At 48.7% G+C, this 25562-nt stretch overlaps 7 protein-coding genes across 7 annotated transcripts; 3 read left to right on the top strand and 4 right to left on the bottom strand.

The window, feature by feature from the left end:
- Positions 1-1324: 1324 nt before the first annotated feature.
- EJ05DRAFT_298776 (uncharacterized protein) lies at positions 1325-4307 on the bottom strand. Its single transcript, XM_033740583.1, has 2 exons — positions 3058-4307; positions 1325-2999 (listed from the first exon to the last, which is right to left on the bottom strand). Exons 1-2 carry the CDS (start codon positions 4042-4044, stop codon positions 1683-1685), a joined length of 2304 nt encoding a protein of 767 aa, XP_033601911.1. The 5' UTR covers positions 4045-4307; the 3' UTR covers positions 1325-1682.
- Positions 4308-5781: 1474 nt separating this feature from the next.
- Positions 5782-6303, top strand: EJ05DRAFT_474565 (uncharacterized protein). The gene has a single exon (XM_033743625.1). The coding sequence runs from the start codon at positions 5949-5951 to the stop codon at positions 6156-6158; it is 210 nt and encodes a 69-aa protein (XP_033601910.1). The 5' UTR covers positions 5782-5948; the 3' UTR covers positions 6159-6303.
- A 2037-nt stretch (positions 6304-8340) lies between these two features.
- EJ05DRAFT_484411 (uncharacterized protein) lies at positions 8341-9800 on the bottom strand (the record flags this gene model as incomplete). Its single annotated transcript, XM_033745340.1, has 3 exons — positions 8341-8481; positions 8530-8920; positions 8977-9800. The coding sequence occupies 3 exons, from the start codon at positions 9798-9800 to the stop codon at positions 8341-8343; spliced, it is 1356 nt and encodes a 451-aa protein (XP_033601909.1).
- A 3481-nt stretch (positions 9801-13281) lies between these two features.
- EJ05DRAFT_484410 (uncharacterized protein) lies at positions 13282-14455 on the bottom strand (the record flags this gene model as incomplete). The annotated part of the gene is made up of 3 exons (XM_033745339.1): positions 13282-13626; positions 13671-13775; positions 14198-14455. 3 exons carry the CDS (start codon positions 14453-14455, stop codon positions 13282-13284), a joined length of 708 nt encoding a protein of 235 aa, XP_033601908.1.
- A 1000-nt stretch (positions 14456-15455) lies between these two features.
- Positions 15456-17374, top strand: EJ05DRAFT_437066 (uncharacterized protein; the record flags this gene model as incomplete). The annotated part of the gene is made up of 2 exons (XM_033741771.1): positions 15456-15657; positions 15744-17374. 2 exons carry the CDS (start codon positions 15456-15458, stop codon positions 17372-17374), a joined length of 1833 nt encoding a protein of 610 aa, XP_033601907.1.
- Positions 17375-18835: 1461 nt separating this feature from the next.
- EJ05DRAFT_509208 (uncharacterized protein) lies at positions 18836-19481 on the bottom strand (the record flags this gene model as incomplete). The annotated part of the gene is made up of 2 exons (XM_033748077.1): positions 18836-18848; positions 18932-19481. Coding segments are annotated over 2 exons (563 nt in total), but the record flags the coding sequence as incomplete, so codon positions are not given.
- Positions 19482-22089: 2608 nt separating this feature from the next.
- Positions 22090-24946, top strand: EJ05DRAFT_498668 (uncharacterized protein; the record flags this gene model as incomplete). The annotated part of the gene is made up of 4 exons (XM_033746719.1): positions 22090-22651; positions 22698-23143; positions 23194-24804; positions 24857-24946. The coding sequence occupies 4 exons, from the start codon at positions 22090-22092 to the stop codon at positions 24944-24946; spliced, it is 2709 nt and encodes a 902-aa protein (XP_033601905.1).
- Between the last annotated feature and the right edge of the window lie 616 nt (positions 24947-25562).

Genomic DNA, 25562 nt, shown 5'->3' with positions numbered 1-25562 from the left:
TCGTGTTAATGGGCAGTCTTGTTAGACAGTCAAAGAACGTCTCTACAGGACACTGTGAGTAAAAGAGTCTTGTCACGACCCAAATATACGGAGGTTTTCGAGGAGCGGTCGAGGGTATAGCGGAGTGTCAAGGTCGCGGTATCGGGCTGCGTATATATATGCGTAAGATTCCGTGAACTGCTTTGTTCGTGCTTCGGTCGATGCGTCTTCTGCTCTTGCTGCCCAAAGTCTTTTGGCTTGTTGTCGTTGTTCGCTAGGGTACGGATAGGTCCTAGCACCCCGGGCTCGCCTGCTGGGCACTTGGGCGTACTTGTGAATGTTCGGGCCTGAGGCAAGATGATGGCGGCAAGCGAGATTTCAATCGTCGAAGATCGGGCTCCTAAGCTATCTTTGACGTACAATGTAAGTGTATGTTGAGTGAGAGTACCTAGCTGAAGAAGAGAAAGAAGGTCAAAACCAAAAAGTCCTCGGAATGCAAGTGCAATGTTTGGGACACACAGCGGATTGGGTAGGCGCGGTGAGGGGTAAGCAGTGGGCAGCGTGCACAGTGACAGCTGTTGGCGGGGCTGTGGCTAATTAAGGGCCCGGAAGACAATCTAGGACTGAGGCATTCACAGTACATATACCTACTACACTCTTAGACGTCGAAGTTCCGGGAAGGCTATCTCCCAGCAGTGCTTGACCAAAGATCCAGACACAAAACCTTACGTGGCTCTCGAGTACATCATGCCGAGTTGTCTTCGGGCACGTTCATTGCAAGAAACAGAAGCTATAATGATGATGATGATGATGATGATGATGACGATGTTGCTAAGAAGCAAAAAAATACACTTCGCCTCCCCCTCAGCACTACAACTTAGCCTAGACCAAACCATCATTTATACGGCCCAAATCACAGACAGTCTCTTCCAGTTTGCCCGATCCTACTACTGGCCGGGGTCCAGCGATCATGCAGGCCAACGTTAGTGATCCTGGTGTTCGTGCCCTGGAAAGCTCCCTCACATCCTCACGGCATGACTTGTTGGGACGATATATTTAATATATTACTGGCTGGCTGTGTCCGAGCCCTATGGTCCAGCGGCAGACAAATAACCAATGCACTCCGCCTTGTACGCAACTCATGACTGTATAATTGTGCCATACATCTTCCTCCCACAAGCCCAACAAGCACTTCCCACAGACAACTCAATTCATGCGCAACAGCAATCTGGACTATTATTCCCCCGCGAATTGAGCGTTGCACAAAGCAAACAAACTAATCGTTACAGCAAACGCTGTCCGCCGCCCTAGGCTCTAACCCATCAATCACATCCGCGCGCTAAAATGCAATTTTGAATAGCTGAAAGAGAGGGAACAGAAAATGAGAACAGGGGTATTACAATGGTGTAAGCTGTACACCTACGACTATGCAGCCGGGACGAGCCAGGACCCAAACGCCAATCTAGTGTGTAAAGCCGACTGGTAAAACATGCGTGATTTACAGATGTCGTATGAGAGAAACCCCTGGAAAGATGTTGTGGAACAGAAATAGTATGAAATGATGAGATACCGAAACAGAATGCAGTAAATGAAAATGAGGTATCTACGCTATGCACGACAAAGGAAATTCGTTGTGGTGTCGATCTTGGATCTATGTACAAGGAAACCGCGACCGGGAATGATGTCGAGGTTCGAGAAGCTGGTCATTCTGGGAGTAGTTGCTGATGTGTGTGATGTGCGTTTTCTCCGGGCTCTCCTGGACCCGAAGCCATGTTTGCAGCATCGGTGGTAACCCCGGGTGTGCGGAGCGGCTTGCTACTGTCAACGTCTGACGCGGAGGCACTTGCTGGGGCTTGTAGGGTGTGGGCATCTACAGTTGCGCTACGCGTGCGGACTGCCAATGGGAATGTGTGCGTGGCCTGTGAGCTGATGGGTGTTGAGGCACAGCTGGAAGTTGTGCTGGACGCATTGTTGGACGACAGACTTGGAAGCTCAGGCTCATCAATCTTGAGATAAAGGATTGGTGCCCAAACTTGCCAGTGCAAGATGGCAATGTGGGTCAACCTGCGTGCAATATCGATCAGATGAGGTGGAGCTGTCGAAGGCTGCACAGGAGACGGCAATAACGATAGAGGTAAATTTCGTTGACTCGAAGCATGAGAAGCTGCCTTAGCAGAGTGTTGGAGGGCATGTTTCGATGACACGACCGGCGGCGGTGGAGGTGGTGGCACTACCATCAATGGCAAGGATGATGGTGCTATGAGAGCGTTGAAGAGGTCGATTGGGCTGGCGCTGATGTGTCGTTCGGCAATCTCCAGGCAAACGGGAAAGAAATCGCCCATCAACTTCAGGGCTTGGAGTTCAAAATAGTTTGGGAAGTGAGATCCAAACTTCTCAGTAAGCAGCTGTTCTGCAATGGTAACCAACCCGGCGTCGTACTGCTTCGTAAAGCCACATGCCGCAAGCGCATGTCGTACGATTTCGACAGCGAGGTTAGGAATATTCTTCTGCCATTGTTTCGTGGCCTCTCCTACCCCAGATATTATGGTGAGAAGTGCAGTCCTCAATGCAGAGAGACTCAAATGCTGGACCACAGGCTGTGAATTTAAGCAACATTTGACAATGTCATCGATGATAACCTGAAACACCGCGCAGCAAAGGTCAAAATACACCTGATTGTGTAACTCTGACTGGATGATACGAAGGCGTTCTGTATCTAAATAGAATGAGTCTGGACGTGATGCTGGACACTCGACTAGGAGATGGTGCAAGAGAGCACGGTAAAAGGCAACGAAATGTGGTTGTGATGTCGCCAATCTAGGAGCACGCGGGTATAATGTCGCCGAAGGGGGTAAGCCGTACTGATGTCCTTTTTGTGCACGCGCATACCAAGCTCGACATTCAGCAGCATTGATTTTCTTTGGAATCGGGATTCGATTTACCTGATACTTTCTTTCAAAATTCACCGTGTCATCTATCAGTAAAGCTCGAAGATGGCGAATCTGGTGATTAGCTACGTCCTGCAAATACGGTCAGTCAAACAGGTATCGACAGTTTGGATGTCACATGCAGGCTTACCAGCTTCATTGCCTCCAGTATGCCAAGCAGCTCCCTCAACCCATCCACAATACACTTTGCGCTTCCTTCCTCGACGCCTTTCTTCGTCTGCTGAACCATCTTATCCACCCAAACATCGCGCATTGGTGCGCAATGAGCTTTCAGAAGATGCGAGAGCCATTGTGAAAGACTAACCAGATCGCATAGGCCTTTTCCGATTTGCTGCATCAACATCTGTTGATCTAATTGCTCCTCTATTCTCGCCTGGTCACGTTCCGGGACCAGATTCTGCAAGATATCTCTGATGGTTTCGAACATGATTGGCACCCGTCGCATGCTCATTTTGGTGCATCTCGGGAGCCAGATAGGTTCTCGTTCTATAACAGCCCTCTGAAAAAGGATGTTGTAGAGCTCCAATTCTGCTTCCAACGCCAGCCAGTACCTTTCCGCTTCGCGAATCTTCTCTTTTCCCCGGTCCCCGTCCAGATTTGGTCGAAAGTGAAGTTCACGATCAAAGTTGACATCGTGGCGTAATTTCGGGTTGACGATGATTGCGTTGATATCGAGTTCGCTGAGTGACTTCTTTGTGATGGGCGGGTGAAGTCCCCCTACGGCGACAAAGCAGCTGCCCAGCGTTACGCCTATATCCGTGCTCGTTCTCTTTGGTCCTTCTTCGTCGATGATTCGGCCGAGTTGGGCGAGCACCTGATTATCCGTCATCTCGCCACAGAGATAGTCGGTCCATGGCAGTCGTCCCTCATCTTGTATCGAATTCCTGTCTGGCGGAGAATTCGCGCGTCTCCTTCGTTCTTGTTTCTTGCGCGATCTGCCGCCACTGCCTTTCCTCGTGACTGGGTGACGCGTACATTGACCATCTCGCCGCATAGGAGACGAGGACGAACCCACTGGTGATGGCTCACGACATTGCCGGCGCGGAGAATGCTCAACAGATGCCTCGCGATGTACTGAATTCCCTCGAGGCGATCTTTGCCGAGCTTTTTGGTTCATTTTTTTTTGTATAGTCTGTGTATTGACTCTTAGAACTGTGGGGAAAGTGATAAAAGTGCGAAAGCAATGAGCGGCTGTGCGGGTCCTTCTTGAACAGCGGAAGCGCTCTATGTTCACACGATCAGTCACGTCAAATCCAAACCACCAGTCGAGCTCTGGTCACAAGTTTGCAAATTCACAGCAGTGATAGAAACGTGGTTCGCGCAGAAATGGCGAGCGATAACCCAGCGTCTGCGGTGCGGCCGTCGTGGACGGGTGAAAGCAAACTTGCGGGGGTTGTGATGCCCGCTGGGGTGTGACTGTGACGAGAACACGCGGACCGTCGAGGGAAGAGGGATTGCGAAGATGCGCTATGTGAATAGTTCGGGCAGGGGAACGATTTGAGTGACGATACAAGTAGGCGCATAGTTACTCTGCAAGCAGAACCAGGTGGTTGGTCGCAAGCATTAGTCGAGGGATGCGACTTGAACGTGATGTGAGGGACAAGTAATAGTGCAAGACGCTGTGAAAAGCAATCGGGAAGAGATCAACGTCGCGACAGTTTGCAGCTGGATGAAAGATATCGAGAGAATTGAGGAAAGGCTATACTGTAGTGACAAACGGACACAGTAGCAGCAGTGAGAAGAAGGATGTGGACTGTATTACGGTCCGGGCGTTGCAGTGTCGCAGAAGTGAGACTTGAGAGAATTGTGAAAGAGCGGGCTGAGGTGATATGAAAGACGAAGGATGCAGAGCAGGGCCTCGGCGGGAGGATGATGATGATGAAGATGATGATAATAACAACAATACTAATAATAATGAAGATGATGACAATGGAATAATAATGATGATAATAATGATAATAGTAATAATAATAATACCACGTTATTGTTTTCTCGGCTCGGCTCCCCCCCTTTGAAGTGGAAAGAAAGGCAACGATGAAAGCGGTAAGGCGAGGGAAGAAGGAGGTCAGCAAAGCAGATAAATTGTGACGAATATGATGAAATATTCCATGGATAATGGACATCTAATAGCCTACAGACTACAGTATTGCTACTGTAATTAATTATACGGAGGCTTTTTGTCCCCAGTTCAAAATAAGCATTTCCAGCAGCATGGTACCTGTGCTAGGACGTTAGTAGATGTGGAGACTGTGGATCCTCGTTTTGCTGGGAAATTAAATTTGGTGCTCGTGAATGATGATAATACACATTCACTGTGTATATATTAAAACTTTCCAGCGCCTCGTCGATAACTCAAGAGGACGTCCTGGCATCTGTGCATCTATCCATCTATGCGTGTCTCCTCGGCGACAGGAAGATTCATTCAGTCAAGTCAATCAAGCTCACGTTTCCGGTTGGTTGCCTGCCTTAGTGAGATGCTACTTCAGTCGCCTCTATTCGGGTAATCCGGATGCTGTCTCATGGATACTTGAAGTTGCTCAACATGGAGTCTGCTTAGTCGTAGTGACTTATTACTGGCTGAAGCGGAGTCTTTGTACGGCTCCCAGAAGCCCATCAAAGTGCTTCCTCGTAGCGGTGAGAGCGAGCAAAATGCTGCAGACCAGTGGGTGAAGGCGATAAAAAGTGAGGCCAACATGGTGTGGCATGATCCATGGTGCATGATGCATCGTGCATCGTGCATCGCGCATCCATCGTGGACGGTAGAGATTCATATTTGCCGCGGATGGAGAAGGGCGGTGGCACTGAGTGATCCAGGTCCTCTTCTAGGTAATGCCACCACCACCGTTTTGCTTACCATTATGACAGATGTCTCCTCTCCTACGCTTGCGACAGCTGTCAAGTTCAACATAGACTTGTGCAGTCATCATGATAGCGACAAGAGGCTCACGAACAGAGTTGCCGCCTGCATCGACCCAGCTGCGTCTCGACGACGGTCATGCCACCCAGTGAACTCTACAGGCCATGTCTGCAAGAAAAGTCCAGAGCGGTGTGCTGTCCAATGCATACGATCGTGCTCGGAGCTTGATAGCCGCAGAAACTATCGCCATCTCGGGAATGGTCTCATCGTGTGTGAATCCCTTCGTCAGCCTGTACACAGTAATTACCTCCTCCAACCACGGCGGAGAATACACACAACATCGTGATATCTGTCCGACCACGCCTACTCCATGATAATATCCGACATGAATTGCCGTTCGGATTTGGCTTCAAATACTGAGCAACGAGCTTGTCCAGACAACCGGAACATTCGAATCGCCTCTCTACGAGAGTCAGGTTTTGACTTATTCCCTGTTAAACTTTCGACGACAGGGCATCGCCTGCATTGTATGTTGTTCGGTCTCGCCAAAGCATGCTGCAAATTCTTATTCGAAAAGCATAAATAATACCGGTGACACCCCGGCGGCTTGGAAGGTGGTGACATTCATCCTACAGCGTCCAGTCGGAGTCATTCCTAATGTCTTGTCGAGTCAAGCATTAGCAAGATATCTCGCACTGTTCATGATATATCATCCTGCAGTGTGTTCAAATATCTTGTCTTTGCAAACTTCTTCTTGCCTTACCTGCCTGGCAGGTTCTTCTGCGTATGACCTAATACTTCACTCTCACGACAAGTGCTGTACATCACGTGTGCGTTAATTGTCACCTGGCTGAGGATTTCTCTCACCCACTGGATACGCTACAGAATATGTCGCAGTGGCGCAGTCCTGGAGCTGGTACCGGCATTCCGAGACCAAAGTTCCTGAGAAGTCTGAAAATTCTTCACGAACCCCTTGTACAGCCTGAATTTATGAAAACTGCAGACCTAGTTTTCCCGGCTACAATGCATCATAGTCATGACACCGTGGCAGCGAGACAAAACAGGGCTATCATAGATGGAAATTTGCAGTCACGCCTGTGTTTACACAACAGATCTCGAAGCAAACACTGTGATGATGTTGGTGACGTCGCGCGGTGAAAATTCGCAGATGACATAACATATGCTACCTACCTATCTTAGATCCTGTGGGTAGCGTCAACGGCCACGATACGTAGCCAATATCACGGATACTCTGTTGACGGGGTGCGATTGTTATTCATGGCTGATTACGAACGCCTAGGAACGAGGCCTTTAATGCTAAACACTTTCCACAGCCTAAATGCTTGCCTTGTCCACGCTTCGTGATTAAAATATTATCATTTAAAGAGAATGCCGCCACATATAATCATCTTTCCTTCAGACTCTCCACCTTGCCCATCCTGGTACACTCCTGTTTGCTGAATAAGCCCAGGCTCCATAAGAACCTCCGTATCCTGTGAATCTTTGATTCATCATACGCTCTCTTCGAGTTTGCTGACACATCCCACACAGCGTTCCCGACCACGTCATCGATTCATTCCTGATGCCAGGTGGACATGCCTGACCTTGCGTGACAGCAGTCTGACATAGGGTTTGAAGACCATGTCTCCCGTTGAAGGCTGGTTGCGGAGGACATCCACAGGTGTGCAGCATGTAGTAAATGACACACATGGGCTAAGTCGATGACGTGAATATACGGAATTGTACACGCTGAAGATCCTTGGATTTCTTGGCAAGATATGCCAGGACTTTGTGATAGCTCCGGGGCGTGAGCACGAAAAGAACGATCCGGTATTTGAAGGCACCTTATATTGTGTGGAGAGGCGTCCTGATGCGAGTAGAGTGATTATAGCTAAAGATATTGCTGGACGGGTCTGTTGAGGTGAATATTGGTTGGTATGTAAAGCAAATGACGCTTGCAGTCATATAATTACCAACATCGCGAAACAAGAGTGAAGCTTTCGACCATGGCCGGCAGAACGGCCGCCTCCGCGACTGTCTGTATGCCATTCAAACAGCTTGTTGGACAGCGTGTTGGACAGCTTGTTGGCAGGCAATTTTGGATAACGCTTCTGATTGCTCGACGAAGTTGCTAGCAATCTGCTTCACTCAATGGGAGAGAATCAGGTCGATCGGGCTCCGTGATCATCCGTCTCAGCATCACTGACGCAGCCAAATTGAACAAGAAAGTGACAACAGATGAGGGAAATGGAAATGCGGTCTATTTTTTCAGCAGATTACAATTCGTAGACAACTCTAATTATTCTTCAATCGATAGGAAACGGAAATGTAGCGAGGCGTGTTAGGGTGATGATTTAGGACGGTCCGACAGGTTTGCTGTACAAAATAATTGCTGGATTGAGTAAGAGTCTTACTTTGCTTGGTCGCACCGTGCGCCCAACCAAGCAATACGTCGGTAGAGTGTTCATCGTGTTCACACGATGGAGGCAAACAGTCCTGACCACGCCAAACGGGATGAGAGGGTGTTTCTGGCGGATCTCATGCTTTGTCGCCGAGTTACGCATGTACCTGGTCCTGTACACGCTTGCCTGGTCTACCACGTGAAGGCTCAGCATGGGGGCTGCGGTCTCCAGAGCTGTCATCACTTGTTGGGCTTTCAGGCCGGCTTTCGTTGAGTGTACGACGATTGCGCGACATCTGATTCAAACTGTTAGTGGCGTTCCAATAGGGGCCAAGATAACGTACCCAAGAGCGGACTCCACCTATCAAGCCAAGACTGTAACCTGCAACGAAGTCTGAAGATTGGGCACCACCAGGATTTCTAGGAATGTCGAGGCGGCTGATATTGGCAAGAGCAGCATTCCTGGGCGAAGGCATCAAGTCGCCATTGCCAAGCTCTGCTGAAGGCCTTGCAGGACTGGCTGGGCGACTGATCTGAGAGGACCAGAACTGCCGAAGCTCCCGTCCGACTTCAGAGCCAGTATTTGTCCAATTACTCTTTATATTGTTCCTCAGGTCGGACATCGTGCGCTTGATCTCGAGTTCGTTCATCTTCAACCAGGACACGTTAAGTTCTTGACGCGGTGTTCCTCTCTTGAGCTGCCGCGAGATGTACTTGTCGTAATCTTTGACGATTCTAAGTTCAATCATTAGTAAAGTTTAACTATGTATTGGCAATAACGAGAGTGGTACTTTGTAATGATGCCAGTTGTGCTAACGCCCTCTGTCCTGGCGGTGACCAAGAACATACCCTTCTGCTTTATAGGAGCGTAGATGTCATCGCCTTCGTCTGCACCGTAGGGTAGATCATCATGCGCTACGTAATCAATTTTATGCTTCTCTAGAAAGCCTGGGGCATCAGTGATGACCCAGGGGCAGTCTTCGACTACCTCATCCACCCACTTGCAGTGGCGGACGCTCTCTGCGCGCTCTTTTGCTGATAGAACTGTCAAACCCTTTCGTCTATGCGTCTCCTTGTCACCAGTGACTCCGACGATCAAGTGAACTTCAGGGAACGCAGTCTTGGCTTGTTGCAATACCCTCATATGTCCAAGATGGAACAAGTCGAAAACTCCATCAGCGTATATACGAACAGGACGTCCTTTCGGCGGTGGATTTGTCTTATATCCCACTGGGTCCACGGTGCCAGCCTTCGGCGGAGGCGTCATTCCCATGGTACCTCGCTCGCCGTTCTCACCGTGCTCTAGGATTTCCTCCATGTCCCGCAGGGACGGACCAGTGTTCTTTCTCTGTCTCTTAGGGGCAGTATCATCATCGTCAGCATCAGCATCTTCGGCGTCTTCAGACGGTGCATCGACATTGGCAGACCGTGAACGCTTCGACGGATTGACCTGATCTGACTTCCTTTGACTGACATCCTGTAGCACCAGGTCTTGTGCATCTTCTTCCGAGGCGTCCCTCGATGATGGTTGCGCTACATCCAGCACGGCATCTCTTATCGACCGAGCTGATCGAGTCGAGGCCGCAGTGTTCGCCCGTTTTCGTTTCGGAGGCATCTTTTAACGTACGCTGGAAGGGAGATGAATTGGCAAATGTAGGTGGATGGAGGTGTGCAATTGTTCTCTGCTGGATGTAATAGTAGTTGCTCAAGGGGGAGATAAAGCCTCAGACAGCGCTACCTTTGAGCGCAGGCTTCCGAGGACGGACGAGTGACAATTGTAGGTCGTAGAGGACAAGACTTTGCGATTGAAAAGGTCAAATAGATATACGACAAAAGGGGTTCGTGAAAGAAAAATAACATGTGATGAAGTCGATGCTCTCGCGTGCCCACGTTTCTGGTCCTACTTATTTTAGAGGACAGGTTTAGGGGAAGTAACGCCAAGACGAACGTCATCCGGGAACCAAAACTGGGCAGTTCTCGAAGAGCAATGAAGTGGACGCGCCGCCCGCGCGTCGTATATCCATCTGCCGTCTACTATATTCGATATATGAGATGTGACTTTCACAAGCAAAAGCACCGTAAGTCGTGTCTGTCTACAGTCTCCGGCCGTGTACCAGCAAAGGTGGCCTCATATCTTGGGTTTTAGTCTCACGCGCCCAGGAAATACGATATGTCGGGTTCCTCTGTTAACACTCTTGGGACATTATATAAAACGCGGCATCATAACGCCAACTAAGGAATCGCGGAATCAAGTCGATTGTGCTGACTCCAAGTAGTCATACAGGCAAGCATCATTACAGCGAGACCGTTACCCAGAATGCGTCGCAGTAATACCGTCATGAGATGGCGAAGAGAGCATCACCATGCGTTGCGTTGAGTAGCTGGCTCACCAACCACGAAATGAGATGGCAAACCAAGCAGGGCAAAGTCAATGACTCTCAATTATCCCAGCTTTGCTACTTGGTCGGTTACCGAGTGGTACCGAATGCACCTTAGGAATAACTGTAACACCCATATCAAGAGAAACTACACGGAAATCTCTTTAGTGCACAGTTTCCTCTCTTATCGGCTCTAAGTTCGTCTCCAGTTCCAGGACAACCCATTCCTTGCATCCATGGTATCGAGATAAAAAGTGCGCAGCGCGCAATTGTAAGTCCGTGATTTGTAAAAGACTGGATCGATCAAGATGAGACTGTAGCACAGTGCCCCGGAAACTCCCTCGCTAAAAACTGACGGGCAACTGTCGATACGGTAATATTACCATACGACAGGTGATGCTCACCTTATACCTAGTATGCACGACATATATGTGGCCTCTTTCTTGGCACGGTGTCCATGTGACCAGGTCTGTGACCCATGATGGAAAGCAGAGCGCGTCCAGGCATGCATACCACGTATATATTGGGGCTGCATAGCAAGGGCATGCTGGTTTTCTGGCGAAGTCATCACACAGTCTTGTCAATTTCCGAGATCCATGCTTCGAACGAGCTTGTGCGCAAAGGATGTTGCGCACCGTTTCAGAAGCAACCATAATACAGTTAGGGTCCGCAATACTCAGGTTGTTTCGCTCACGTAGCGTAACTGGATGAGCAAAAATATACTCATCTAAAATAGCGGAATGATCTCTAACGCCTTCCAGGAATGGCACACCGATTATCTATTCTTTCCTAAATGCGAGTCACGATGTCGCTTAGCAATGTGCACACACGAATCCTGCCATTTCATGGAGCACATAATAACGCCTGGGACCCTACGTGGGTTGGTATCGGGAAAATTTCAGCATGTCTTGCAAACTGGTGGAACCTTTTGCGGAGCTTGGAAGGCCTCCATTTGACTTTGTATCATGGCACATGGCACCGTAAATACTCTGAACGACAAGAACCCAGGCGAGTCGCTGGCTCTTTGCATATGCGGCGAAATTCAACAATTTGTAGAATCATGATATGAAGATTGCGGATGCGCCAGAACTGTCTGAGGACACCATAAGGAAGGAAGAAATAGGACAGCAACCCACGGCGATATCTGCGTCTTATAACTGGTCTTTGCCAATCAGAAGAGATTGGTTGTCTTGAATTACCCTCGCATTCGACCATTGGTGAGATAGAGTGATGAAGTAATAAATGTATGAACCTTACGCTTGACGCGGCCAAACTCTACTTGCACCCACCTTGTCGTCTGCATGAGGGACGGCGGTTAAAGGTAATTCTCAAAGAGGGACCTGTGATCTTTCTTGATTCGTTCGAGGCGAAAGGGATTGAATCTAGCCGAAAGGGTACGTCAATTTGTGTTGTAGGCAGCAAAAGGCTTTATTAAGGTTTCCATTCTGGATTCAGCGAGCCCAGAGTGCCACACTTGTATCTCAGTGCCAGTAGAACGGCCATATCTACTACCACTTCTACAGCAGATAGGGCACCTAAGTAACGGTAATGTCTGAGACTTGGTAAGTTGAATAGGCGAAAGCTCGCTGTGTTGAAAGGCTTTCGAATGCTGAATGAGGCCGCTCTCCACGCGTTAGGAAGAAAACATGGCGCTATTATGCGCCATAAACGGAACTACGGACCTGATGAAGCCATCATGATCATAGAGGGAGTTACCGAAACTGAATGAGGGAGAGATGATGGATCCTAGGATGAGAGAAGACTCCCAAAAGGTGGTGCCCAGCACCAAATGCTTCCAGGATTCATGCCCAAAAGAAAGATGTGCGGCGCAGGCGCGGCTAGGTAGGGCAATGAGCTACAGAGTTAAGGAAAAGGCTAGACGTTCTGTGACGTCTCTCTTTAAAGTCTCAACAGTAGTGATGGACCCACCAGAGTGCAGAAGAGTCCCGCGGCGTGTGCCGTGTGGCTGGTTCGTTCTCGTACCGCTACTCTCGGTAGATGCGAGAGAGTGAATCAATACACCTGGAGAAGCGGGGTGCACGTCGGAGAGAAGGAGAGAGCTTGTGCCAAGTCCCTGGGAGTCCAGTTAGCCTGAGCCTTGGATTGCTGTTGTCGACTACTAATACTGTGTACGCACTCGATAGCACTCATAAGACAAGGGTCGAGTTTGTTCAAATTATGCACACATCGACTTCAATACAGTTCATCTTTACCATAGCACAACATCATATTGCAGGGCAGCTTACGCTGGGGGCCCATGTCCCGCCCATATACCGTCTATCATCTCCATGTCCTGCTCGGAGATGATGCAAACTAGGGAGGAGATGATAATACTGGAGCTTCAGTTCAACACACCCTGCCATCCTAGCATCTGATGATATCTCAGTCTGTCCCATATGTTGCCCTTGATGAGTCTGTTGATGACTGACTTATTGGAAATCTTAAGTTTGGCGCACAGCACATAAGTTTCAACCAGATGTTCAGCAAAGATGAAAGAGAAAACACCATCAACGGGGTTCCCTTGAATTACTATGTACTCACTATCGAAATACTAAGGTAGCTTGAAAGGAATACATCTCCTCAGCACGCCGACAAGTCCGGTGTAATAAAAGTCTTGTACACAGCACGTTGATGTATAAGGTAGCAAGCATGGATTCTCGTGCCATGAAACACTCTCTGCATAAGACCACCAAACCGTTTGCATGGGGCCCGTTGATACTAAACCACAAGCGGATGTGACAGCCAGGGAGTTCCCTGTCGAGTGCGCAGACGATTCACTTGATCAACAAGGAGCAAGCTGACAGATGCCCCGTTGTTGGTTCGCCTTGCATCAACTGCATCAACCGAGTCACTGGGTGGAGCCTCGGAGGCCACTTTCTCCACTCGATATCCACTCTCGCTCAGGAGCACGGCCCTCGGACAAGCGCGCGAAACGTTGTGTTGCATGGCCTCTTTTGCATTTTTGCCTTTGCACCAGTCTTGTCTGAGTGTCGCTGTCCACGTCCTTCCGCTGGTGCTGATGCTGCTGGCCCCGGAATGCCAATGTGCCACAATCACAGCATCCTGTAACCTTATTTCATCCCACGACAGGCCCCTGGTCCTCTTACGCTCCCCCTGCAGCCTCCTGCGAGAATCTTCTCACGCGATCCCGTTGTTGCGCCGACGTCGACTCGGAGAATGAACAGGCACACGGCATCAAACGCGCTTGCCGACTAGCATATCAACAGCCATGTCTTCAGGCCTCATATTGGACCTGCTCAGTCCCCGGCTGAATTTGAGCACATGCCTATGCCTCAACCCGAAGTCCGTTGAGACTTCAACATAGTGGAGGACCTGTGTGCGATACGGCAGACAAAAGTATATGCTATTATAACGTTAGTAGTAGACCTTGTACCCCATTTCTTCGGCGAGCCGCTATGCACGCTTAGAGTACGGGCACATTAGCCCTGATACTCCCCAGGCCTCTAGTCCCTAGTCACTTTCAGAGCGGCTAATATCATATTGTCATATATGATCATGGACTATATCTAGGCTAGTGAACAACGCGAACCCGGGGCGACAGGAGCTTGGTATACAAGGATGAGGGTCCCTAGCATTGCAAGCATCCTAGCCTTTGTATGAAGCGTGGAATTACAACCGTTTGCAACCAGAAACGAGCCATCTGTTGTTCCTCCGAGTGGGTACCTAAGCCCAAGGGCAGTTTCGCCTGAGCCGGTGGCATAAACCTTTTTTCCTTTGTCCGAGCGAGATGGGCGGGATCAGCCTGGTAGACTTCCACGTGGAATTGGGATCCTTCTTCTTGTCTGGGTGTTATATAGCATTCGCTTTGCCCTCGTCCCCGAACCGGCGGTGGAGTTTGTTTGTCGTGGTCTGTTTCTTCTCTGTCCGGCATTGTCGCAAATCACTGTCGTGGTCGTTAATAGAGCGCTGCATACCTGTCTAGTGTCCCTGCCGCCTTCCCTACACGCTCTAGCACTGCCCGCGACGATCGCATCACAGTATCCCCCCCTACATTGCACTCAGACAGCGATGGGATGGTACAGTCCGTATATAATTGGCTACGGCGTCCTCTCAATGCCCCAGGCCCTCGAAATTGCACGAAATAGCGACACAGGCATCCATCCAGATATTGCACACTTCCTCGAGAGTTGTCTACAGGAACTTTGGACACGACTCAACGCCCGCCCGGCGAGCTATCTCTTGTCCAGAGACGAGTTCTCACTATTCAACTACTATCGCGCAAGATTCGAGCAAAGTGAGCTCGCGCGACAAGCAATACGGAGATACTGGAACACGTACGGCTCACACGGCTAATACATTATATCCCATTCATCTGTTTAAGCATTCCATTGCAGGTGTGTAGTGACAAGCCCTGTCTCGCGTTGTATATGACTTACCATACTAGGAGTCAATGATCAAACGGCCGTGTTGATTGCTGTGCAGACTTCTACTCTGAGGTAGAATAGCAGCGAATCCAGTCTCTACTGGAGCCTTGGGATGCGACTTTGAACCTGGCTGCAACCGCGTTATCTCAGTGGCGCAACTCCATCTCTTTCACCACCATTCAGAGCGGTAGCATCATTCTGCGGGGTCCAGGCGTTCGTCTTTTAGCACGTCTCGTATCTGCCATCGTATCATTGTAATCATCATTAGCGTTTTCTTCTTTACCGTTATACGTTTTTTCAAGTCTCCAAAAGCTCGCTTGATCTTAATCTAGTATGGATCCAGGACGGAAGAGTTTGGACAGAATGGTCATCTTCTTGGATGGAAAGAACATCGAGCATCATGGTCATCGTCCGATGAGATCTGAACACCAGCAGCAGACACAACCCAGCCATTATCCATTTCAGCGTTACTGGGTCCTCGCTTCCGCATTCTCTTTTTTGGTTTGTATGACCTACCTTATATCCATTACTGGTAATACTGTATTCATTTCCTCGCTCAATGTACTCACCGCGCGAGCTTCCACTCCGGCCGCTGCCATACTGGAGTGCTTCCAGGTATCGCCGCCAGTTGAAACACCTGTGGATGCCTTATGTACGCAGGTATTGATGGTACACTCATTTGCCAATAGCTATGGTAACCCATTCCTTGGTAAGCATCTTTCACTAGTTTGACGTCTTTCATGACATGCTATCTCAAAAAACCATTACTCTCGCAGCTTAGTAACCTTGTCACAGGCGATTATGTACCACCGCTATGTGACTTCAACCGTGTCACCTTCAACTTCACTGTGACCTCCGCTGGGAGGCAATTCGACCGGCTTGGACTAATGTATCTCAACGATACGGAGATTTGGCGACTGTCCACTGCGGAGCCAACATCGACCGGCATCGAGTGGACATATTTGAAAGACATGAGCCACGTTTTAGCGCTCTTCAAAGAGCCTCAGAGGATCATCTTTGATCTCGGAAATCTCATCAATGATGTCTATACTGCACCATTCAACACCACACTTACGGCCATGTTTTTCAAGGAGAGTTCACCTTTGCAGGCTGCAGACCTCATCATACCTGTTTCCGCTCGTCAGGGGGCTGTAGACAAACCAAGCGCTTTCATTGTGCCAGACGCCGTAGCTACTAATGACTTAATGCTCCCACAGAACGTCAGACGAGCTGTGTTCTCCATATCTGCGTGCGGTCAAGCAGCCGAAGAGTTCTGGTGGTCTAACGTTCTCTCTTCTGATACAGCGACTTTCAACGGCACGACGCTCAACGGATACTCCCCATTCCGAGAAGTACAGCTGCTCATCGATGGTATTATAGCGGGCATTACTTGGCCGTTCCCGGTTATATTTACCGGTGGTGTCGTTCCAGGCCTCTGGAGACCGATTGTAGGCATCGATGCATTCGACTTGATTGAAGATGGGATCGACATCACGCCGTTCCTGCCATTGCTTTGCGACGGTGGCAAGCATAGATTCGAGATCCGAGTGGCAGGCATAAGCGATGACGGGAAAGGAAATGCGCGCTTGACTGAGACAGTTGCGTCGAATTGGGTCGTGACTGGAAAGATTTTCATTTGGTCTGACGAAGATGGTTACGTTACATCTGGGACTGGCCCAATCATCCAATCTCCACCAGCACTCATAGCTCTAGCCTCAAAAGTTGGCCAAGCGACCAACGGCACGAATTCAACGCTTGACTACCACGTAAACGTAGACCGCTCTCTTGACATAAGCGCGACGATCCAAACTTCAAGTGGAACGTACGGCGCGACGTGGTCTCAAAGGGTCACATATTCTAACGTTGGCAACTTCAGCAATTCAGGCAACGACCAGTTGAACATGCAGAAGACCAATGGGATGGCCGCCTCAAATATCGAGCGCCTGTCTCCATACTCTAGTTCGTTCAGCTACCCGATTATGGTCGCGTCTCGCTACATGTCGTTCCCAGACAGCGACAATTTCACTCTTCAGGCCACCATGGACCGCGGCAAAGATGTGAAATCATCTGGTGCACTTTGGTTTCTTCTCGACGAATCATACGGTCACAGCAATCTGCAAAGCGAAAGTACCCTAAGCACTCACCAGAACGGCACTGCTACCTACTACTCGATACCGGCCGAGTCAAGAGCCGCAGGTTTTGGAAGTACAGAGCAAAAGCTAGTGTATTTTGACGATATTAGCGGTTATTCCCGCCATGTCCGCGCCGATAACTCGACAATCACATTTGACGACGAGACTATTCAGGGACAGGCTCGAGAAAAGAGCTGGTCTGCGATAACTGCCGGAGCTGAGGATGAATACGTGAAGATGACTATCAAGGATATGGTTGGACGAGGGCCTATAGGCTTAGGTGATGAAGTGTAGTCGCAGGAACTAGCATATCCTACAGTGAATAAGATATCGTAATGCGGCGTGATCAAACAACGAGCCGCGTATACCAATACAACTCTTGCTCTCCTCATACGTGAGCCAAGGAACTACTATGGCAGACCGGTTGTTTTTATTGGTGTGGGTCTAGGCGCATATGGTGGAGAAAGAGCCGATGCAGGAATTTCTCTTGTCATCAAATTATCTATCCCGGCGGGCCTCCAACACAATCACATTAATTCCATGTCCCAACCCTCGAATAGACCCTAAGACTAGCCTAAGTTGCTACGCTGCTCATGGTAAGATGGCGGTGTGCTCGCGCCGTCCCTTTGCCGCTCGCTCTTTGCCCCTTTCTCCTTCGCACCCGGCCCCGTCACCGAGGCATGTTCGAGGCCGAGAGTGAGAGCCACTGAAAACAGGCGGGGATTTCCGCTTCCTTCGTCCCCACGGCATCATGCAAGCCACCCCGCATGCAGCCGTAGTCGACACGTGGCTAGGGCAGGGGGTGAAGGGACCATTACCAGCGCCATAATGATATGTGTCCAATCCTTCCGTCAGATTCTCCGTCACACAAACACCCCCAGGAAAGACGTTGGGAGACCGCTGTCTTGTTCCCTTGGACGCTCTGCTCGGTCCACTCGCCAAATCTGTCCAAACCAGGACATGAACGCGATTGATGTGCCCTTATTTTATTACATGCTGGGACCGCTGATCCTAAGTGGCTGTTATTGATGCACCCAAACTCTGTTGGGTAAAGGCTTTGTTCACCTTGCATACACCACATCGATGCGTCTAATATCGTACAAAGACTTTGGTTTCGGTCCGAAAACCCGAAATCACTCGAGCCGACCCAGCTCATACGATCTTTGGGACCTTTAGGCCAATAATGCCGAGAACTTTCTTTGTAGATACTCACGGCTTACTAGGTACGTACTTTCCCGCCCTGGAGTCTAGATAGTCTAGGAACATACTGGCATTTAGACCGCGCGGTTAAGCGCCTGAACGGCAGATACTCGTAGTGCAGTGTCTTCCTTTCAGACTCACCCTAGTCTTGCTGAAATCCTTTCTAAGACCACCGGTGCGGTGCTAAGGACTGGTCATGCTACCACCGACTATTTGCATAAACGCGAACTCATCTGCCGAGCGGGGCGATCAGCTATGTATATTGTAATCGCTTAGCCACTCAGGTGCATTTTGCTACGACGACGAAAAGATCAACGTTGCAAGACTCCTGAGTCGCTTGCCGTGGTTGGTCTATTCTAGGCTCTTAGCAGGCGGCGGCCCTCTTCACTTGTAGTATGTAGTATCTGACAGACATTGTATCCCAGAGGTTGCAATTTCGAAGTGCATGGGACGGGTAACAGGCAAACGTCTTTCTTCATCTCTATATTTTTAAAGTATCCCTCTTGCATCTGATTATTAGGCTCAAGCAATACAGGTTTTCAGTATTCAGTTCCCCTAGACCGTCTGCCTACTCACACATTGTTAGGCACTCAACACCATTGTGTATGTATATGACACATCGTGTGTTCTTTTCTCCTTTTTACACCATACTCTGCACGCCATTCCCCAATAATGACATAACCGGGGTTGCCACGACATGAATCCATGATTGCGGCCTGAATGGCTATGAGATCGCTGAGGTGCACAGCCTGCTTCTTACAGCCTTTATCACATCCATAACTCTGGGCAGAGCCGTTTGTGTGCGTGAAATCATCTTGGAATTCTTTTTCACCGTATCCACCCTCTTTACTACTTTTAATAAGATCGTTGAATTGCGCTATAAGAGCCTTCTCATAGTCGGCCTGATTGTCCAGCGTTTTTGGATCACACGTAGGTTTTTTATTCTCCAAATACTTCGGTAGATGAATACGCCCAAACCCATGGATGACTTCGGTCCAAATCTGGTCCCAGACGTCGTACATTCCGGCCTGAAAGAAGACCTCTTTCCATAGATCTGGATACTTGCGCTCTGGGTCTTCAAGAGCAGTGATAATCTTCTCTACGACTGGTAGAGTAACGGTGTTTCGTATTATGTTTGGGTCGGTTTCCGGAAATTGGGGTCTACGACCAGCGATGACTAGGCTAGTGGCAGCCACCATAGTAAGAAGGGTGTTAAGAAATGCATAGTAGAGCGTTGCCGATAAACTTATGAAAAGAGTTTAATATGAACTCGAAGATAATTTATAAATCTCACCCATAGGAAACGTGCGCCAGTCGCGAAACTACCAGTTTCATTCTATCTTTTTGTTATTCGCGCAGATATCGTGGGAACAAACTAATGTCTCATTATATGAGGCATTATTCAAGGTAAGACGAGAAGTTCCGAAAATAGAACCATTTTGAAACGTCCATCCCAGCTGCATGACCTAGCTCAGCATGACGTTCAAGATCCTGCTTGGCATCATGAGTCTTGCCGACTCCAAGATGCGCGCAAAGCGTCGTTAGCCAAGACATTGAGCTTCAGCTAGCATTCTTTAGCTGCTTGGTCCTTTGATCCATCCCATCGGCAACTTCCGTCACCTGAGCCCACGATATCGTACATCCGACATGCGAATGCGGCATAGCCGTCTAAGTCAGAAATGTGCCAGACATGAACTACAAGCCCCTGAAAGTCTACGATGTTTTCGTGTCAAGTCCCGGTACTTTTCTGTAAAAATTTAACGTTTGCTATATTAGTAAGAATTACTCGAAAGGACGTATGAACACAAATATCAGTATATTTCATCCGCAACTGCAGAAACACATCGTTTTCTTTCCATGACTGCAGGTATGTTGAAGTTAATTGCATTAGTTGCGCTCTAATTAGGTACGCACGTCCTCTAGCGACCAGGCATATGATGAGATTGAATATCTGCACCGATCACAAGTCAATCCTTGTCCAACGCCACCATACTCTACGTAAAATCCCTCGAAAGCACAGTCTCAATATGTGCCAAAGTCAACGGACCCAGCGGCGGTAGATGTAGCTCCATAGTCCAAAGTTTAGTTATAGTATTACCTATGCCAATCTAGGAGGTCCCCCACGAAAGCATCCACCCACCGCATCGGCCGCTTGACCGAGCATACCGTGCCTGACCTGCCAGAGTAATGACATGGTCGCTGTACAATGATGAAGTAATCCACAGCCTAGGTGTTTCAAGCGCAAAGACTTTGTCTGAGGCTTATGGAACCGAAGTGCGAGACTGCTCTTACATAACGAAACAGTCGGCTTTAAGTAAAAAACTAATTACTAGCCTAAGTACAAGTTCGATTAACGATAGAGAGAATTGAGGCTCACGGGGACAACTCTTGGCATTGTATTGTGTTGCGCTATTATCTGCCACCCAGAGTTCCTATCAATCAGTCCAACTTCAATTCTGCCTCTCCAGAATTGACTCAGTCCAGTTCAACTGAGGCCTCTTGCCAAGGGTTGGATCCTCAGTCCAATTCAATCCTAGGGTAGGATTAAGTTGCTAATAGTTGAGTTGAACTGAAGTTATATATAGATAGTATATTAGTAGATATCCTCTTGAGCTTAGGTGATTCGGATAGATTCATCAGAACCATGTCACGTGATATTATGTCACGTGACGCATCACATGACGCATCACATGATATATTATATGACTCCTAGGTATATTAGGTAAGCGTGGGCTATTAGATGATATGCCACGTGATTTCACGTGATAGTCACGTGAAACTCACGTGATTTTTCCTCTACTCTCTTATATAAAGTACCACAGAAAGTCTCTATACTAATAGCTATATACTAATAATATGAATATAGTCTCCTTTTAGCTTATTACCTACTTATATTAAGAATTACTATATAGGTAATATAGATATATAGCCTTAAAACACTAAATTTTATCTATCTTTAAGACTTTTAGCTAATCTTACTAATATACTTTAGTCTAGTCTAGTTTAACTTTAATTCTACTACTAGGATTAATAGTTTAATCTAATTCTACGACGGCTAGGATTGAAGTACTTCAGTCCAGTTCAACTAGAGGCCCAAAGTTGAACTGAACTGATTGATAGGAACTCTGCTGCCACCTGTTCGTTTCTAGATAGATCCTGCCTTTGTGGGGTAGTATCTAGTGACTTTAGCTCTTCAGCTCCAAGAGCACTTATTTTAATACCGACAGACCATCGTGAAGTTGTCCTAAAGTGCGTCAGGTGTACAGCAGCGTGGATACCCAGCGGAATACAGACTCTTGTACTTCGTATTCATTGTCTCCGGTACGCTCTTCTTATCCGCTCAAGTTGGCTATAGGGAATCGAAAGTTTCACACGATTCTCTTATGTATGTATACAGTATACTGCGTTTGCTAAAAGCAGTCACTGCCAATCTTTCAACCGAGAGTTCATATACGTTTGATCGACGTCGGTAATGACAATGATATTGCGGCTGTGGAATCATGAAATGTGAGGGCGCATTTCTCTTCACTGCATTTTGCCATTCCATTCTTCATACACGAGAAAGCCCCTACGTCCGAGGGTCGGAGATATCGGGTAGGCTTCCGACACCGAAGTATTGGCATTTGGCCCCGATCTGGTCAATCGCCGAACGTAATCTGATTCTGATTCTTCCCCATTTTGCCGGGAAACAACTTTATAGCACATTTTGTGCACTTCAGGACAGCTGGAAGTGTATGTCGTTTAACAGACTGGCATCTTGAGCGTATGGCTGAATGTCTCGAGGTCTTCTTGTTTAAAGCCCGAGTCTTATGGCAAGTAAAGAGCTATACCCCGAAAAGCGCGACAGATTTTCCCGATACAGCTTCAACATCAACTCGGACGAGATGCAGAACTCGACTAACTCTATTCGTGAGTTACGGGATATAGTTGCAAACAATCCAGATACATCCGTGGCGTTATCTCCCTCCTTGTCTTCGAACATAATGCAAGATACGCTTAATCCAAGCATGACCAGCTCTTCTGTCACTCCCAAGAAACGCCGACGTCCTGCACTTGCCTGTACACGTTGCCGCTCTCGTAAAGTAAAGTGCGATCGGAATTTACCATGTAATCAATGTATTCGCATGGGTTGTACAAGACAGTGTACATTTACGCTGGATGAGAGGGTTCCAGAGAAGCACCCGGCTCGAAAGAACGAGACACCGCATCAGACGCCGCAACAGCAGATCGTTCTGAGTCCGCCAACAAGCATATCTTCAGTCGGAGATGATCAAATTCGGGACAAGCCAGCAGTGGCTAATGACCTTGCGGTGAAGTCTCGGGGCAGCATCTGGCGAAGACAGTTGTTTGATCCCTATCTGTGCCACGCTTGTGTGTGCTTTTCTGCCTAATCAACACTCTTACTGACGCTTCGCAGCCCCTATAGAGGAGACTGGCCAAGGTGTTCAGCTTGACCCTGGCTCTTCGCGCTCTAACTCTTCGAATGTAGATGACGCTCCAGCCGATCATTTTCACAAGATCACCTCATCCATGATATTTAGTAGAAATAAACACAGTGACACAACACAGTCAAGTCGGACCTCGGAGACGGCACTCCAAGCAGCTCTTGATAAACTTGAGCAATTATCGACATTCTCGAAGGACCTTCAGGAAACTCAGGACGGACATGGGTCCAATGCTAATCAAGCTCTCATTGATGGCGTCAAGGATCTTGAAAAGAAACTTTCAGGTGCCCTTGAGTTGGAACGTGCAAAGAAGAAACCCCTCCCAGATCATGTCACCAGCGAGGAGTTGCCGGCTGGGTGGACATTCGAGAAGACTCGACTCTTCGCGCAAGGACATTGGCGTAGCTGTCTCGAGAAGGTACTTGTCCTACGTTCTTCAATACCTATCGGTTTTTAACATGTCCTTAGTTCTGTCTAATCCTACGTGTCTACCACAAAGCAGAACGCGAGCCAGACGCGGAGGTGCCGCGTCTGCTTGGCCAGTGTAAACAGCTCGCAAGGGAAATCAAGAGGCCGGTTGATGTGCCAGTGATGGCCACGTCGGAACTATATACCATTCTGCCTCCGAAAGATATTGTAGATCGACTAGTCACTGCATATCTCAGAACTTTCGAAGGTGTCTATCGTGTAGTTCATGTACCGACCTTCCGAAGAGACTACACCAGGTTCTGGGACAACCCGCAAACGGCGTGTGCGCCCATTTTCATGAAAATCTTAGCAATGATGTCGATAGGTGCTTGCTTCGTCGACTTTGCCGAAACAACGCATGCCAGCAGGCTCGTGGCCGCGCAGTGGATACACCGAGTTCAAGCATGGCTCAGCACGCCCAACGAGAAGCCTCGCACAAACATTGCAGGGCTCCAGATCCATTGCTTACTGCTGATTGCTCGCCAGGCCCTCGGCATCGGGGGAGACATGACGTGGCTGTCTGCTGGAACTCTTCTCCGAACCGCTATACACATGGGACTACATCGCGACCCTAGCCACATACCATGCATGTCCGTCTATCAATCTGAGATGCGTCGTCGACTCTGGGCCACTGTTGTCGAGCTCAACCTTCAAGGCGCCATGGACTCTGCTGCTTCCCCTCTCCTCTCCATCAACGACTATGATACAGCGAGTCCTTCCAACATCGACGACGAGCAACTTTCCGAAGATTGCCGCGAAATGCCCACGACAAAGCCCCTCGACCAATATACGTCTACATCCATGCTGGTCTTGCTGAACAAGACCTTTCCCATCCGTCTCGAGATTGCCACCCAACTCGCAGACTTTCGCAAAGATCTCACATATCAGGGCGTCCCGCGGCTCGGTAACGATCTCTCAGCTCAATGCCGTACCATACATCGGCTCTTCCGCATCTATGCCAAAGCAACCACACCACCACGCGACTTCCATACCAAGCTCATCGATCTACTCACTCATCGCTTTCTGATCTCATTGCACTCAGGCTTCGCACTACAGTCATTTGACAATGCAAATTTGTACTACTCGCACAAAGTCTGTATGGAGTGCGCAGTATTCATCGCCGGTGCCCAGACTGATCCTGCAGATAAATATTCGTTCTACCGGGTCAAGTTGCTTGGTAGTGGCATGTTTAGGGATGTGTACATCCTATGCTTTTTGTTCATAAGTCTGGACATCATGAGCAAGTTCGAAGAACAGTCATATTTGGCTTCTGCGGCACAGGAGACGAATCGGCGAGAACTATACGGTATGCTGGAGGAGAATGCTAGGATGCTGCGAGAGCGGACGAGAGTGGCAGAGACGAACGTTAAAGGTGCGCTAAAGTGGGATTGTGTCAAGGCGCAGATCGATGCCATGGAGGCCGGGGCCGAGCAGAGTGAGATCGAAGAGAAGATACTGGCGGCGGCAAAGAAGAGCTTGACGGAGAGTATTGCAGTGTTTAAAGCGAGGCTTGCGGAGATGAACGCTGGAAGAGAAGGTGAAATGGTAGTACCAGCTCAAATTGACACCATGATGGGTGACGCATGGCCGGATGAGAATGCGTTTGACATGGTAAGCCCACGAAAGGCCGACCAGGAATTGTGATGTGACTGACACTATGCAGCTCAATAACTTCAATTTCAATATCCCAGACTCGTGGTTATTTCCGACAGGAGCTGCTGTAGACGGCGGGTTTTGGTCTTTGAAAGCGTGATGCGATAGACGGGCGATATCGAATGTGTAGGAGATCATGCTGGCAAGTCCTCGGCTTTGCTTAGAATTTTCCGACTTGGATACTATGAATCGGACAGGTTGAATATGATACCACGAGACATCAGGCCTCAATCCTCGTGTTCGGCATGCATCGATCCTCGAGATAGTGTTTCTTGCGCTATGATGAACCGACCCAGAAACTCAAGTATCCTAAGAGTCCGGCTGATATTCTCGAGTATGTATCGAGATTCTGTAGTTAGTAGTTAGGACGAGGGCCAACGACATGAAGCAAGATCTTCCTGAGGCCCAGAGACCTGAATATCACAATCGAAGGCTCCTTGACTACGAGCCCTGCCATGCACCATTGGCCAGCCGAGAAGACTAGACAGATAATTAGCTGTTAGAATGACACTCCTCCATCCCATTGAAGTGAGCGTTCTGGAAACTCTTCCGCAGATGTCGGACAGCAGACATACCGTCCTAGCGATCAGCAGACAGATAAAAGGGTCATAAGATTCGATATATATGAAGCATTTTTATTTCTGATCGTGTTTGATGTTGGCCTGCGCGATACCCGTTACGAGGCAGTATTCCAACAGCCGGTGGTGTCTGAGTCG

The sequence above is a fragment of the Pseudovirgaria hyperparasitica genome (genome assembly GCF_010093815.1).
Source record: "Pseudovirgaria hyperparasitica strain CBS 121739 unplaced genomic scaffold EJ05scaffold_5, whole genome shotgun sequence".
Classification (NCBI taxonomy): Eukaryota; Fungi; Ascomycota; class Dothideomycetes; order Acrospermales; family Acrospermaceae; genus Pseudovirgaria; species Pseudovirgaria hyperparasitica.
The sequence above is the reverse complement of the archived record's forward strand: the minus strand, read 5'-3'. Positions and strand labels throughout refer to the sequence as shown.

Excerpts from the sequence above, each read along its gene's own strand:
- EJ05DRAFT_298776 (XM_033740583.1), bottom strand. The coding sequence starts at position 4,044 with ATGAACCAAAAAGCTCGGCAAAGATCGCCTCGAGGGAATTCAGTACAT. Across the intron at positions 3,000-3,057 it reads TACTGGAGGCAATGAAGCTG|GACGTAGCTAATCACCAGAT; the intron begins GTAAGCCTGCAT and ends CCGTATTTGCAG.
- EJ05DRAFT_474565 (XM_033743625.1), top strand. The coding sequence starts at position 5,949 with ATGTCTGCAAGAAAAGTCCAGAGCGGTGTGCTGTCCAATGCATACGAT.